The 14,203-nt window shown below is 36.5% G+C and overlaps 3 protein-coding genes across 6 annotated transcripts in view; 2 read left to right on the plus strand and 1 right to left on the minus strand.

Annotated features, from left to right (window-relative positions):
- LOC139104159 (uncharacterized) lies at nt 1-2,272 on the plus strand. Its single transcript, XM_070659435.1, has one exon. It carries the CDS (start codon nt 684-686, stop codon nt 1,173-1,175), a length of 492 nt encoding a protein of 163 aa, XP_070515536.1. The 5' UTR covers nt 1-683; the 3' UTR covers nt 1,176-2,272.
- Nucleotides 1-14,203, plus strand: part of LOC139104153 (uncharacterized) — a 28,452-nt gene that overhangs the window by 3,902 nt on the left and 10,347 nt on the right. For 2 of the 3 annotated variants that reach the window (XM_070659423.1, XM_070659424.1), the window contains exons 1-2: nt 12,357-12,692; nt 13,663-14,125. In XM_070659423.1, the coding sequence (XP_070515524.1) occupies nt 12,661-12,692; nt 13,663-14,125 (495 nt within the window). In that variant the 5' untranslated portion in view covers nt 12,357-12,660. Of the gene's footprint in view, nt 1-12,356; nt 12,693-13,662; nt 14,126-14,203 lie in introns of those variants that run through there. The other variant, XM_070659425.1, reaches the window with a different exon arrangement.
- Mgtor (nuclear basket protein megator) lies at nt 2,917-12,054 on the minus strand. 2 transcript variants are annotated; one of them, XM_070659412.1, is made up of 13 exons: nt 11,932-12,054; nt 11,623-11,798; nt 11,214-11,376; nt 10,869-11,090; nt 10,110-10,669; nt 9,586-9,977; nt 7,704-9,458; nt 5,174-7,612; nt 4,488-4,889; nt 4,042-4,404; nt 3,787-3,961; nt 3,371-3,688; nt 2,917-3,143 (listed from the first exon to the last, which is right to left on the minus strand). In XM_070659412.1, the coding sequence occupies exons 2-13, from the start codon at nt 11,792-11,794 to the stop codon at nt 3,031-3,033; spliced, it is 7,074 nt and encodes a 2,357-aa protein (XP_070515513.1). In that variant the 5' UTR covers nt 11,795-11,798; nt 11,932-12,054; the 3' UTR covers nt 2,917-3,030. The 2 variants fall into 2 exon arrangements, with proteins under 2 accessions (XP_070515513.1, XP_070515512.1); XM_070659411.1 differs by having other exon boundaries at nt 11,623-12,020.

The raw sequence follows: 14,203 nt of genomic DNA on the forward strand, positions 1-14,203 counted from the left end.
GATCCGGACTTTACGCATGTTCTCGCATGAGGCATGCGTGCAAGCTCTTCGATATATAAATACTCGTGTGTCAGTGGGAAAATCTCAGTCGACCGATACTTCGTGTCTGTAGTGGCTCTTCTCTTAATCGAGCTACCTTTACTTAAAGTCAGAAATTTGCCACGTGATTTTCTTGCCTCTTATAAAAAAAAGCGCATCATCGAAGGTGAAAAAGCTGAATAAGAAAAGGTACCTTACGTTAAGAAAATCAAGTTTATCGTGCCGCAATTCGCACCATAATTTTTCAAAAAAGTGGCACATAGATAAATTTATAAAGTGAACAAGGCGCGAAAAAGAATTCTCAAGAAGAAAGAATATATTTTTTATCTTTTCGAAAGCGTTCTATTTCTAAAAAGCGAAGATCCACGAAGGAAAAAAAAAAAAAAAAATAGTAGAAAGAATTTTTTTACTCTTCACGTGTTATTAATATCTCCAGTTTAACTGAGCTAGTGGTCTACTGTGATATTGTTCTTGAGCGAAAGATCAAATGGAATCGAGACTTTGCAAGTTCAGTGATCAGCCTTGTTGCACCCAAGGATCGTCGATTCGTTCAGTGATCGACTTTTAAACATTCAAACGGCAACCTTCGGGCTCTTGTAAATTGCATTTTTTTTTTTTACTCGAGAGACTGAGTGAAACCGACGATGAAAGGCAGGCCGAGCAGATCGCTTCTAAGGCTCTTAATTTTGATCCTGACGATGGATCAAACGATGGTGGTCTTCACGGCTCATCACGGCGGTCATCACCATCGGATCACCAAGAAGATTCATCTACCGCGCGCGATGGAGGCCACCAAGAAGTTCCTCTGCAGAGAGCCGCAATCGAGGGCCTACAATCTGAGAGACTTGGTGAACAACGTGCAATCGAGTGAGACCGTGAACCAGCCGGTGTACATCGTCGTGAAGAAATGCGACAGCCACTCGGGCTGTTGTGTCAGCCCCGATCTGAGCTGCGCGCCGGTGCAATCGTCGATCTACCACGAGGACATGGAAGTCGAGGTCTGGAGCCTTTTAACGAACAGCACGAGAAAAGTATGGATCAGGATCGAGCAGCACGGCAGATGCAGCTGCGAAATCAGCGACGTTAGCGAAAGGCTTAGGGAAGACGCTCAACCACCCAGTATACGATTCTTGTGATCTTTGAGACTTGAATCCTAGATTCAATGCCTGAAGTAAAAGACTGCAAGTGGATCGGTCAGCCGATCGGTCAATCGACTGAACTTATCTTGCATTTTGATAGACAACGCTATGCTGAAAAAAAAAATATAAAGTGTTAATTGAAATTGATAAAGTTTTACGAGAAATAGAATTTTTTTGAATTGATATTCGTGCCTTAAACTTCTTAAGGCTTCGCCAGATTGTGCGTCGATTGAAATTAAGGCGAACGTAATAGTGACGATAATATATTACATTTTCATCTGTCTGACAGAATGTGATCATATTTTTACTTAGGTATTTAGGAATACGTTCGTTTCAACTGACATTGTGATAAGATCGTATCATCTTTTAGCGACAATAACGTGGTTTCGAAGTGAGACGAGTATAAAACGACGTCAATTGATCCCTTCGTGCATTCAGGTTCGCGTTTAATTTTCAACGTGATCTTTAAACGAAACTAATAACATCACGTAACTAACAGACACGTTAAATATAACTTCGCTATATATTTGCTAAATGCGATACTGTTTGTGCGTTGAACGCAGAAGCTTACATTTAGTTAAACAAAGTCCAAACACAGCGGAAATAACTGCGTTTGTATGTAAATATATAACTCTACAACGAGCACGTGCAGCAAAATTATAAATTAGTGCTGTACAATTTCAACTTAACAAGTTAATGTTAGAAATAAATTTTTATGATTTTATGTATTGAATAAGTAAAAGGAGATGCAAACTTTAACTGATCGATGTTGGAAGGAGAGCTTTTACAATTTAGTATACAACACAGTATTTTTATCAGTTATAAAATTTAGCGCAATTTTTTAAAACTCAATTATTTATTTATACTGTAATTTATTTATTTATTCAACGGATAATTTGTTAACGTAGAATAAAAAAATCGCGAATAATGAAAATCAAAAAGAATAACAGTATTCCCGTGTAGTATTTAATTAACAGTTAATATATGACAAGCAAGATTGTTTAAATAAAAATAAATTACAGCTTTCGCTATTTTTATACTAGTCCATAAAATTTATTTCTGTACTAGTTATTTATCTATTGCAAATATAGGATTAAAGCAAAACTTTCCTTAGGATAAAACAAATTTTTTATTCCAAATCAAATTTATCGGAAGATTAATATTAATTTTTATAGTAATAGTTTCGTTATTAGCAGTATTACTTATCTGTCTGTCTGTCTACGGAAGACAGAAATAGTGAAACGAACAATACGTATTCTCAATTTAGCGCGCAGACATATGAAAGAATTGGACTAACGCCCAAATGAAAGTCGGTGGCGCCGTTATATTAACGCCGATATTCACGGACACCTGTTCCATAAAGTCAACCAAAAAGTATCGTTAGCTCACGTATCGAAACTTCAATCACGTATAAAATTATTATATAAATTTTATTAGAAAACGCATTTAATTTTCCACCGCTTTATTAAAACCAATTCTAAAACTTTTAGTTAAAATTAATTTTTTAATAAGCAATCTAACTACGAAAAGAAATAGAAATCCATTTTTATTTTCTTTAATCTTAATATTATTTTTTATATATATTTTTTTTTTTTTTATTACAAACTTTTGAGAAATTATTTTTGGTTTTTTTATAAAAAAAAAAAAAGAATCTGCGTAATTAGTCTGTACAATTAAAAAAATAATAATAAGAATAATAATTAGGAACATTAAAGTATTAGTTATATAAATGTAGGAATCAGTTTACTGGAGTTTTTTTTACTTGCGATTACCATAAATCGACAACAAAAACTACATATAATGTATGATGAAGATAAGACGTACATAAAATAGTGAAAATGCTGTGCCAGTATTACGAATAACGGGGATAAGGATATTTCGAGCGCATTCGTCGGCTTCGTGTCGCTCGTCCTCGTCCACTCTCAGCGGCTCCTCTAGCCGCATGTCCTCGCATCACAGGTTGTCCTTAAAAAAAAATAAAAATTAATAAGAATAACAATAATAATAAAAAAGACATTTACAAATAAAATATTAACGAAGATTAGATATATAATTCATGAATGTATATTTTAAAAAGTACTAAATATTAATTATTCATATATACATCGAATAATTATGAGTAATAAATTATTTATCTTTAAATTAATTTATCTTTTAAATAAAAAAAAATGTTAAAGGAATAAAAAATTTACCTCTACCCGACTGGCCTTCTCCCCACACGATTGGTGTTGGTCTCGCACCTCTCGCCGGTCTGAAAGGCGATCTCGGTGATCTTCTCACTGTCACTCCTCTGGCATTATTAGAATCTCCTGCAGCCGCTAAGCTAGCTGCCAATGTCCTCTGACGAGTATTACTAGATGGTGACGCTTCTGCTTCGCGTGTTTCTTCTTCAGCCTCGTCCTCAACGAGTTCGCTTCCTACCTCTTCTGTCGCTTCTGCCGTATCCACGGTATCATCCTCGCCAGATGCTACGACCGCTTCTTCTACTCGTTTTTCACCTTCCGAACTCACTTTTGCGTAAAAAAAAAAAAAAAAAAAAAAAAACGATAAGTTATTATTTACTTGCTTTTCTTTTTAATTAAAATTTTTTATAAATTTGACGAGGTACCTTCACTTGGAGTTGTACTAGATTCTGTTGCTTCAGTTGAACTATGTTGCTGTTCGTCAGTACTTACGATACGAATATTCGGAATGTTAGATTCTTCGACATTATCTCCAGAAGAAACCGTTACGGAAATATGCGTTACAGTATTCTCTTGTTCTTCGGATTGACTGCTACTAGTCTGTTAAAAGAATTACAAAGCGAGAAGTAATAATTAATTCTTAATAATTTCATAAGACGGATAAAAAATTTTTTTTTTACCGAAGGAGGTAAATCTGCAGCCGGGGAAACTTGAAGAGGTGTCGTGGGAACGCTGCGACCAGTTCCACTATCCTCTAATTGTACGAGATCCATTCTGCTATCATCCAGACTCTCTTGTACAACTTGAACTACAGCGGAATTAGTAGAACCAAAAATTCTTGTGGTAGAACCTGTAGGTGTTGTCAGGGTCGGTGTCGAAGAAGCTGTCGTAGGTGCCGAAGGATCTCCAAAGGTGAAACGACCTTGCGGCACTTGCGGAGAACTCACAGCTTCGCCGAAACCGTCGCGACGGGGAACGAAAAGAGTAGGGGTGCTCGGAACAATGCAATCATCGCCACCATCTTCGTAACCACCTTGTTGTGGCTGTAAAAAAAAAATTAATAATAATTTTTGATAATATAATTTTTATACGTTTTAACGAATAAAAATATTTTAAGTTAATTAACCAAAAGAAGATGTTGCTGTTGATGCTGTCTGGGCATCGGCGCGATTCCTCTAGGCCTTGCTGTGAAAGACGTAGCTGGTTCCCCAGTTGGTCCGGCGCTACTGATAGCCTCAGATTGTTGCTGACTTGTTGGAATAATAGGTTGTCCTTGTCTAGAGATCTCAACGCTGGTGGAATCCTCTTCTATAATTATTTCTACTTCGTTATTGTCTCGTTCAACCTCAGCTTCGATTTCGTAAGGCATTTCTTCCTCTTCTTCCTCTATTTCGTACGTATCATTGTCAAATTCTTCTTCTTCCTGTGTTTGATGATTTCCTCCGCCCTCACCCTCATCACAATCTACTACTACTACGCAACCTTCTTCTACTTCTTCGTCTTGATCTCTTTGACTTGATGTGGGCACCTAAATCGTTATTATCGATAATTAAAAATAATTAAAATATTATTTTTAAAATAATTATTATTTTAAAATAAAAATTATTTTAAAATAATTAATAAAATATTAAAATATTCAAAAATTAATTTTTAAAATAATTAAAATATTAATTATTTTAAAATAATTAATAAAGTATTAATTATTTAAAAAAATTAATAAAATATTAATTATTTTAAAATAATTTTTATTTTAAAATAATTATTTTAAATTATAAATTGTTTCTTTCCATCTCCATTCTTTATTATTCTTACCTGATATTCTACTTCCGAAGCGCTCGCACTCGCCGTAGCGCTAATTTCCTGTCTGGTTCTCTTAGCTTTTGGACTTTGCACCTGCTCCTGACGTCCATGATCTAATCCTTCGACTATCCCGGAACCAGAGGCGGTTGAGTCTAAACCTCGTGTTCTTTTCAATCCCGTGGAAGCTTGAGAAGTACTAACCGATTGCGTTGAGCTACTCGCTACTGTCTGTTGCGGATCACTGACAGTAATTTGTTGTTGCTGCTGCTGCTGTTGTTCTACTCTGGGGCTTACTAACGCTACTGTTTGTTGCTGCTGTTGCTGCTGGCATTGTTGCTGCTGCGACTGCAAATTAAGTGTCTCCGCACTTTCTGGGTCCTCTCTCTGTGTCGATTCCGCCGATTCACTTAATTGCGGCTGTACTACCAGTTGACGAAGACCGCTAGTTTGTGCGCTCTGCGAAGAAGTACTGGTACTTGCCGGTTGAAAATCTGTCAAACTGCTAGTCGGTGAACTCGTTTCCGTAGTATGCACAACCTGTTGCTGCTGCATTTGATGTGGTGCAACCATAACTGGCGCACCAGCTGTAGTTGGCAGAACAGCAGCTGTTCGCGACTGCACCACGACGCTCATGGGCCTAATGCTGGCGAGAGGTGTTTCTGCTCTGGCTGACATAGGCTTAATGTTCGCCGTGGGTGGTTCTGTGGTTGCGCTTACTCCGCTTACACCTGACAGCTGTCTTTGAAGCTGAACAACCCGTTGCAAAAGCGTTTCTTTCTCCGCCTGTATCTCAGACTTTTCGTGTTCCAGCCTAGATATACGACCTTCCATTTGCGACTTTAATGCTACTAACCGCGCATCGTGCTCAGTATCGGCATCTCCTTGAACTGCGGCACTACCGCCTGCGGATTCTATTCTTGATTTAAGATCAATTAATTCTTTTTCACAGATTTTTTTAGATTCGGTCAGTTGCATGATTTTCGTTCTAGCGCCTTTAAGAACTTGTTTTGCTCTGTCCTCTTTTTCTACACTGTTACGATTCATAGCCTCGATTTCCTTTCGCAGATTATCGGTCTCACTTTGAGCCGCTGTTAATTGGCGATTTATTTCATCTATCTTCGTTGTAAGTTCGATATTTGTTTGACGAAGTTCCTGACGGCCTTCCTCTCGCAATTGATCTTCACGTTCTTGAGATATTACGTTAGAAGTTTCCTCATTTCTAGTTTCCTCATTACGATTCTTTTCTTCCTCGACGGTTCGCGCAAGTTCTTCGAATTGCGTTTTATACTTTTTAGCTATTTTACGAATCTGAATCTCCTTATTTCTGATATCATTTAAAGCGGTTTCTTTATCGCTCAGTTCTTTTTTAAGAGAATTTATATCTTTGTCTTTCGAAGAAGAATTAGTCAGTGCTTCATTGAGTTCCTGACCTAATTTGCGAACTTCTTCCGATGCTCGCGATACGTGTTCATCTTGAGTCTGTATCTGTTTTTGCATTTGTGTCAGTTGTTCTTCAAGTTTTGTCTTGTCTGTTTTTAGTTGATTAAATTCATCCTTTTTCTTTGCATAAATTTCTCTTTCTGACGTTAATAGCTTGCTCAGATTTTCTCTTTCAGTTTGAAGTCGTCGCCAATCTTCAGGACTAGCTTTATTCGCTCTCTCCAATAAGGTATTCGCTCTTTGTCTCCATCTAGTTGCTTCGCCTTTCAAGCTCGTGTTTTCTTCCATCAAAGATTCTGTTTTAGCCGTCAAATCTCTAGATAAATCTCGAAGAGGTACCACTTCTTCCGATAAAGCATTTACTTTAGCTGTCAGTTCATTAACTTTTGCGCTAAGATTATCTCTTTCTTCTCTAAGAATTCGATTAGAATCTGTAATAGCATTTAAAGTCTCTACTTTGCGTAATAATTCTGCATGCTTGGAGGTGGTCATTACATCAATTTCAGATTTTTCTCGTTCAGAATTCAGCAAATTTTCGGTTTCTTTCAACCGCTTCTCTATCATTTCAGCCTGTGATTTTAATCTAAGATTTTCAGCTCTAAGAACATCGGATTTTGCTAACGCCAGATCTTTTTCTCTTCTTAAATATTTCATAACTCTCAATAATTGTTCGACTGAATTAGAATCTTCTTCTAAAGAACTAAAACTCTTGTTCAGAGCTTCTAAGCTGGTATCGGGGCTGTCTCTTCCGCTTATTTTGGTTTGCTGACTTTGCATGACGGATACTCGGTCACCCAATTCCTGAAGTTGATTATGCAAAAGCGCATTCTGTGTATCGAGATCTATAATTCTTTTTTGAGCCTCTTCAAGCTCATTCGCGAGCCTCTGTTCTCTTTGTACTGAAGCTGATTTTTCTACTTCCAAAGCTTCTGTCACCGCGTTTCGCTGTTGAGCCAGACTGTCCAACTTATATTGAACTTCCTGAGCTTCTTCTTTTAACTTTGCCAGAATCTATAAAAACATATATATATGTAATATATAAAGAAATATTTAAAAAAAAATTATAAATAAAATTAATGTGCTCTATAATTGCTATACTAACCTGCAAATCGGACGAATGCTGCATCATTTCTCTTGCATATTTGTCTTCTGCTTCTTTGGCCGCAATAGAAATAGATTTTAAATCATTTTTCAGCAACTCTACATCACCCTTTAATTCATCCAACTCTTCAACTTTTCTTTCAGCCTCAGCCAATTTTTCTCGCAATTCTGAATCTGTTTCAAGTCTGCCATTTGACACCTTTGTTAAATCATCACTTAGTTCTTTTACTTTTTTTTGCAATGAAATAACTTCTGTACGCGACTCCTTCAGAGAATTCTCAAATTCTTCTTTACATTTGTTATATTCATTTGTCAACTCTCTCAATTGTGTTTCAGCACTCTCAGCAATATCACAATATTGTTGACTTTGTTGTCTGGCTGCTTTTAATTGTTCAGATAATGATTTTACTTCAACCTGAGAGTTATTTAATTGAATCTCTAATTCTTTCACTCTCTTTATAAGACTCTCGTCACCTGTCAAGGGCTTAGTGATCGAATGAGAAGCTACTTGCTTCAATTTATTATTTAACTCATCAATTTTTTGATTACTTTGAATCTCAATTTCTCTCACTTGAGCGAGTTCCGTTCTCAATCTTTCACTCAACTCACGTTCTTCTTTTAATCTATCTTGAGCGGTTGTAAATTGTCTCTCCAAATGTGCTGCCAATTCCCTAAAGCGATCTTGTTCTTCCTGAAGACGACGCCGAAGGGCGGCACATTCTCTGTTGGCATCATCAAGTCTATGCTCGGCCCTAAGTTGCCCCTCAGCCTGGACTCGTTCCAAACTAGCTTTAATAGATTCCATATCTGCTTTAAGTAGTACTTGAGTCTGCCTTTCCCTTTGATAAACCTCTCGTTCTTTCAAAAGACGTCCTTCGGAATCTCGTAAAAGTTGACGTTCCTGACGAAGATTTTCTAATTGAACTTCCGCTCGAGATAAGCGAGTTTGAGCGGAAAGTGTTTCGTCTTTTAAAATCATAATACTCTGCTCGTGTTTGCTAATTGTAATATTATAATTACTGCATTTTTCTTCAAGTGCTTTAATCTGAGTCTTATAAGAAGCGACATTGCCCTGCAAAAGTGTGAACCTTTCATTTGCCGAATCCAATTGTGCTCTGAGTCTACAACATCTTGTTGAATTTGCTTCTGCTTCTTTTCTGAGTCTATCAACTTCCTCACTTAGCATTTTTTCATGTGCAGTTCGTTCTTTTCGATATATTTCGTACTCATCTGAAACATGTTTAAATTTATCCTCGGTTTCTTTTAGCTTTCTAAACAATTTATCTTTTTCTTCATCGCCTTTTGTTGTCTTTGATTTCTCTTCTGATTCACCCTCTTCGAGATCTTTTTCGCCGTTTTCCTTCTTTTTCTCATTGGAATCCTTTACCTGTTGATACATATTTTTATACATGTCTCTCTGCTTCAAGAGACCATCCAACATCTTTGACTGTCTATCTTGCGCAGCCTGCATCTCTGTTAATTGTTCCATATAACGATCTAATTTTTCCTTCATCTCGCCTGAATTAATTTCATCGGTAGCCCGTTCGATTTCTTCTTGCTTAGATGATAACGCGCGAACAACTGCTAATAATTTTTGATTGTTTTCCTGTAATTCCTCAATATCTCTAAAAGTTACCAATTTTTTGCTAATTATTTGCGAAGACAAAATGTCATCTGTTTCAACGGAAGAAAGATCTCTAGTTTCTACGCGAGTGTTAGTACGGCTTTCTTGAACTTCTTTAAGCAGATAACATACCTATAACAATATTTAAAAAATGTAACAACCATCAAGCATAATTAATTACGAATTATTTAATTGCATTACTCTTAGATTATAATTTTGTATGATATAAAGAAACAAAAAAAAAATAATAATAACTCACTTGTCGAGCCAAGTCGGCCAATTCAGTTTTTAATCTTTGATTTTCCGTAGCATGATGCTTGGCAAGACGATTAGCCTCATCGGAATTTTCATGAAGACGTTGATTTTCTGCAAGAAGTTCGTCCAACCTGTCTGTCAGCGTTGCGATATTTGTCATAGCTGCTTCATAATCTTGACGTTGTTGTTGCAGTAACGGTGCTTTTTGCTCATATTCACGAACAATTACGTTTATCTGAGATTTTAGTTGTTCATTTTCTTCCCGTTCCAAATTTAATTCATTAGTAGTTTCAACTAATTGAGTATAAATCTGTGTTAGACTCAAGCCTTTTCGTAGCACTCGACTGGTTATAGCCGCTGTAGGTGCCAATTGTTCCACAGCTTGACTCAATTTCTCTGCAAATTTTGAAAATATAATTACACTTAAAGCTGTAAAAAAATTAATAAGCATAAAATACATTACACAGTTTAAGAGTCAAATACATCGTGTTTCTACATATTTAACGCAACAAATAAAATATTGCCCACCTTGCTGAATATTTTTCAGTAACTCATTAGCATGTTCGAGTTCTTTTGTCAATTCTTGAATATTCTGTTCTTTTTCATCAATGTCCTGTTTGTGCTGAAGTAATAACTGATTGTATTTTGTCTCTAAGGTTCCATACTCTTCTGCCGTACTATCTACTAATTTTTGTAGCTCGCTTGCTGCATTAGAAATGGCGTCAGCCTTGGCATTGGCATCATCTTTCATTGACTCATACAAGCTAGCTAGATTTTTTTGAGCATTGATTTCTTTTTGATAGGAATCATTTATAGCAATTTCATGAGCGCGCTGCTGTTCCACTTTTTGAACCAATTCATCGCATTGTTTTTGAAGAGAAGAAACCGATTCTCGCAATTGAGAATTGGCCTCATTAGTTATTCGAAGCTCTTCTTCGCGTTGAGATAATTTCGTGTCAATTAAGAGAGCTCTGGCAGATGCTTCAGATCTTGCCGTTTGAAGTTCAGAGGTTCTCTTAGCCAGTTCTTCTTCAAGACTTGCCATCTGTTGCGAGAGAAGATTTCGTTCTTGCTCCAAACGTTTCTCTCTGTGCAAACATAAAAATTTTTTATTAAAATAAAACAAAAAAATATGTACAGTATATAATATAGTATAATTTTATTTATGATATCGAAAATTAATAAAATTTTAAGAATTTTAAATAATATTATATTTGAATTTAATATTATAATAAAATATTATTTGAGTGTATATATTTTTAAAAACAAATGTCTTTTTTAACTTACTTGAAATCTAAGGTCATTTCGCGACTGCGAATTTCCTCTGTCTCAACCAGGGTTTGGCATTTAGCTGCAATGGCAGTTTGAAGCTGAGAGCTTAAAGAAGTTAATTCAGTGCGCATTCTTTCAATTTCAGTATCTCTCCTTTCAACTTGCAATTGCAGTGCATTTGATTCATCTGTAACCACATCTCTATGTCTACGTAATTCACCATTTTCTTTTTCCAATCTATAATCCAAATCAAATAAAATACAAGATATTATTAAATATTAATAACACTGTTTATAAAAGTATTGCTTCTTTTAATATATAAATATTATAATAAGCATTATAAATTGTAAGTAGCCTTACCTTTTGACAGACTCTTGCAATCTATGCACTTCAATTTTTACTTCTTCAAGATTGCTGCATACTTCTATGTTGCTTTTTTCTGCTAGCTCTAACTTGCTTTTACATTCATCAAGATCCAGCTTGTGTTCTGCAAGCTCCTTCTGTGATTTTTCTAAATTTTGCTCTATAAATTAATATATAAGTCAATATATAATATGAAATTTTATCATTGCTGACAATTGTTTTTTATACTTGGCACTATAGAGTATAATAGAGATAAAGGATAAGCTCATATCTCAAATATTATTGGAAAATATCTTACATTCGAGAAAAGAAATGAAAGCAAGCTAATGTTTTGTAATAACGTGTGCAAAAAAATATTCTTTTTTGTATTCAAAGATACAATGTTCGCCAAATGCGTTTACCTTACCTAAACATTTTCGGTTGGCCTCGAAAACCGCCTTGGCGGTTATGAACTCCTCGAACTTGGCGTTGAAATGTGCGTTGATTTTCCTCGTTAATTCCTTCGGAATTTGCGTTAATTCTTCATCGCTCGCGATCTCGCGAAGAACGTTGGGCTCGTTCTCCTCGATCACGTCCATGTCGCTAAAATTTCCAACGGCGAATTACCACCGGCGTGCTCAGATATCAAAAGCGAGGTGTCTAGTGTTCCTAAACGGACGCCGCATTTGCGTCTCGGCTAACTCACGCGCTTCCGCAACCGACACGAACGTTTTACCTGGTTTTACCGCTTCCAGTTCCAACACATCCAACCGCTTCGTCGTCACAGAGCACAAGCTAGCACAAGCTGCACAACTCGCACAGGTATCAGCATAAATCACTGCAAGAATAAAAGCCAGCCCTGTAAGCCAGAATAGCCAATAGTTTGGTTAAATAAAAAAAAAAGAAACTTTAAACGGATCCCCCGTCGCCGAAGTTCCAAGAGAATAATCAACTGCGGCTAATTAATTCTTTACTTGATTAATTGAAAAGTAGTAAAATTTTCCTATTATTATTTTTAAGTCAATCAACAGGCTCTAAAGAACCGTAAAAAATCAGCCCATCGCGTTTGACGATTCTCATTAAATTTCGATGTGAATTTGACTTTAAGCGGCGTCGATTACGCTTGCGCGGGCCGTCGGGTCGATGCGTGTGCGCGAAGCGGAAGCGCGTCTCGCTTCTCCTCCCAGTTCGCCGTTTCCGTCCCGTCTGGAGCTCCGTCGGCCATAGCTCCCAGTTCGCCGGTTCCTGTGGATTGAGTTCGTCGCTGCCGTGCCGAGCCGAGCCTTCGTGGTGCTTTGCTTGCCCGCGAGTTTCGTCGCACACGCGACAGCAGGCCGGATCGCACGAAGCGTAGGACCCTCGACATCCACCGATCACCTGGACCAGTTGGCGAATCGACAACGCCGTACAGCCCCGCGGCCCGCAGCCCATTTTCACCTGCCAAAACTGAGAACGAAACGTTAAAATGTACACGAGCGGGTATTCGCAAAACCACAAGTACGTCCTTCGACGTTCTTTAGCATTCTAGATCTAAATTCCGTCCCTCGTTCAGCACAGCCTGATCGGGTATCGACGCATATTTTATCTTGCTGCCTCAACGGCCGCCATTTTATGTCGCAAGCTAACAGTTTCTCGCTCCATTTTCCGTAAACGTATCCGTCGGATTTAAGAGTTCTGTGCCCGACGGATCCTACTTGACAAATATCGATGACAAGTATATATGAAGCAGATTATTTCGGAAAAAATTTTTTTGTAGGATGACTTAATCGGATCGTCGAAAGTGATCGGAATAGAGCCAGTTCTTTTGAACATTTTTATTGCCAATGAAAGGAAATTATAAACAATTTCGCATCTCAATTTTGTAGAAATAAAACGAGTAATAAAAAAGAAAAATTAAAATAGATGTAGTCAGAATTCAGGTTTATATTTAAGATTTTTATAAAATTGACTTTGAATGTATTATAATAATTATAATAAGTCTGCTGCTTTGCAAATGCTAATTTGTAGTGAATGCATTGAGAGAAGGCTCTTGTAACATTGGCTTTTTTTTCTAGCTTTCTGTCCAGATATTTAAGTTATTACCTCTAAGGCTTTATCCCCCTCTTACTTTTTATGGACAAAGAATGTTCATAATGGTCTGTGTCAGACCCTTTTCTCTTGTTAGGGACTTTTCCCAAAAAAAGAAAAAAAAATCGTGTCTTTTTAACTAGTTTTTATATATGAGCCTTTATTTTTATTTTATTTTAAAATTAAAAAATTATTTTATATATGGACTATAAATTTTTAATCTGCTCAAAGTAGCTGTTAATCCCTTTAAGTTGATAAAGCTAAATTAAATTGATTTACTTGATGTTAATTGATTAAATATATAAAACGATATTTGTATGAAAATTTATTAAAAATTTATTAATCGAAAAAAAAAAAAAAACTTTTTATGTGGTGTTTTTAAAAGTAATATTTTAATTAGTTACAGACTTAAAGGAAATCGAGAGCATAACAATCGCAATGGAGGAGGGAGTGTTGGCGGAACTTATTGGAATAGTCAACAACAGACTCAAAAAGATTATGGCGCAAAGAAGCAGAATCACAAGAAAACTCCCGGCAATTTACTGAAGAAGCCTAATTGGACCTCAGAAAAGTTGCCTTCAATAATGAAGAACTTGTACATTCCTCACAAAAATATTTTGGATAGAACGCCTGATGAGATTAACAAATATCACTCAGGCAAGGAAATCACCGTCACCGGCAATAATACGCCTTCTCCCATTCAAACCTTTGAAGAGAGTAACTTTCCTGACTACGTGATGGAAGAAATCAGGAAGCAAGGCTTCGCCGAGCCCACTGCAATTCAAGCTCAGGGTTGGCCAATTGCACTCAGTGGACGAGATTTAGTCGGAATTGCTCAAACTGGTTCCGGCAAAACATTGGCAGTAAGTGTATAGTATTTTAATATTTTAATATTTTATGTTAAATTATATAGAAAATATTCCATGAATGTTATTTTTTAT

This window comes from Cardiocondyla obscurior, linkage group LG07 (assembly GCF_019399895.1).
Source record: "Cardiocondyla obscurior isolate alpha-2009 linkage group LG07, Cobs3.1, whole genome shotgun sequence".
Taxonomy (NCBI): domain Eukaryota; kingdom Metazoa; phylum Arthropoda; class Insecta; order Hymenoptera; family Formicidae; genus Cardiocondyla; species Cardiocondyla obscurior.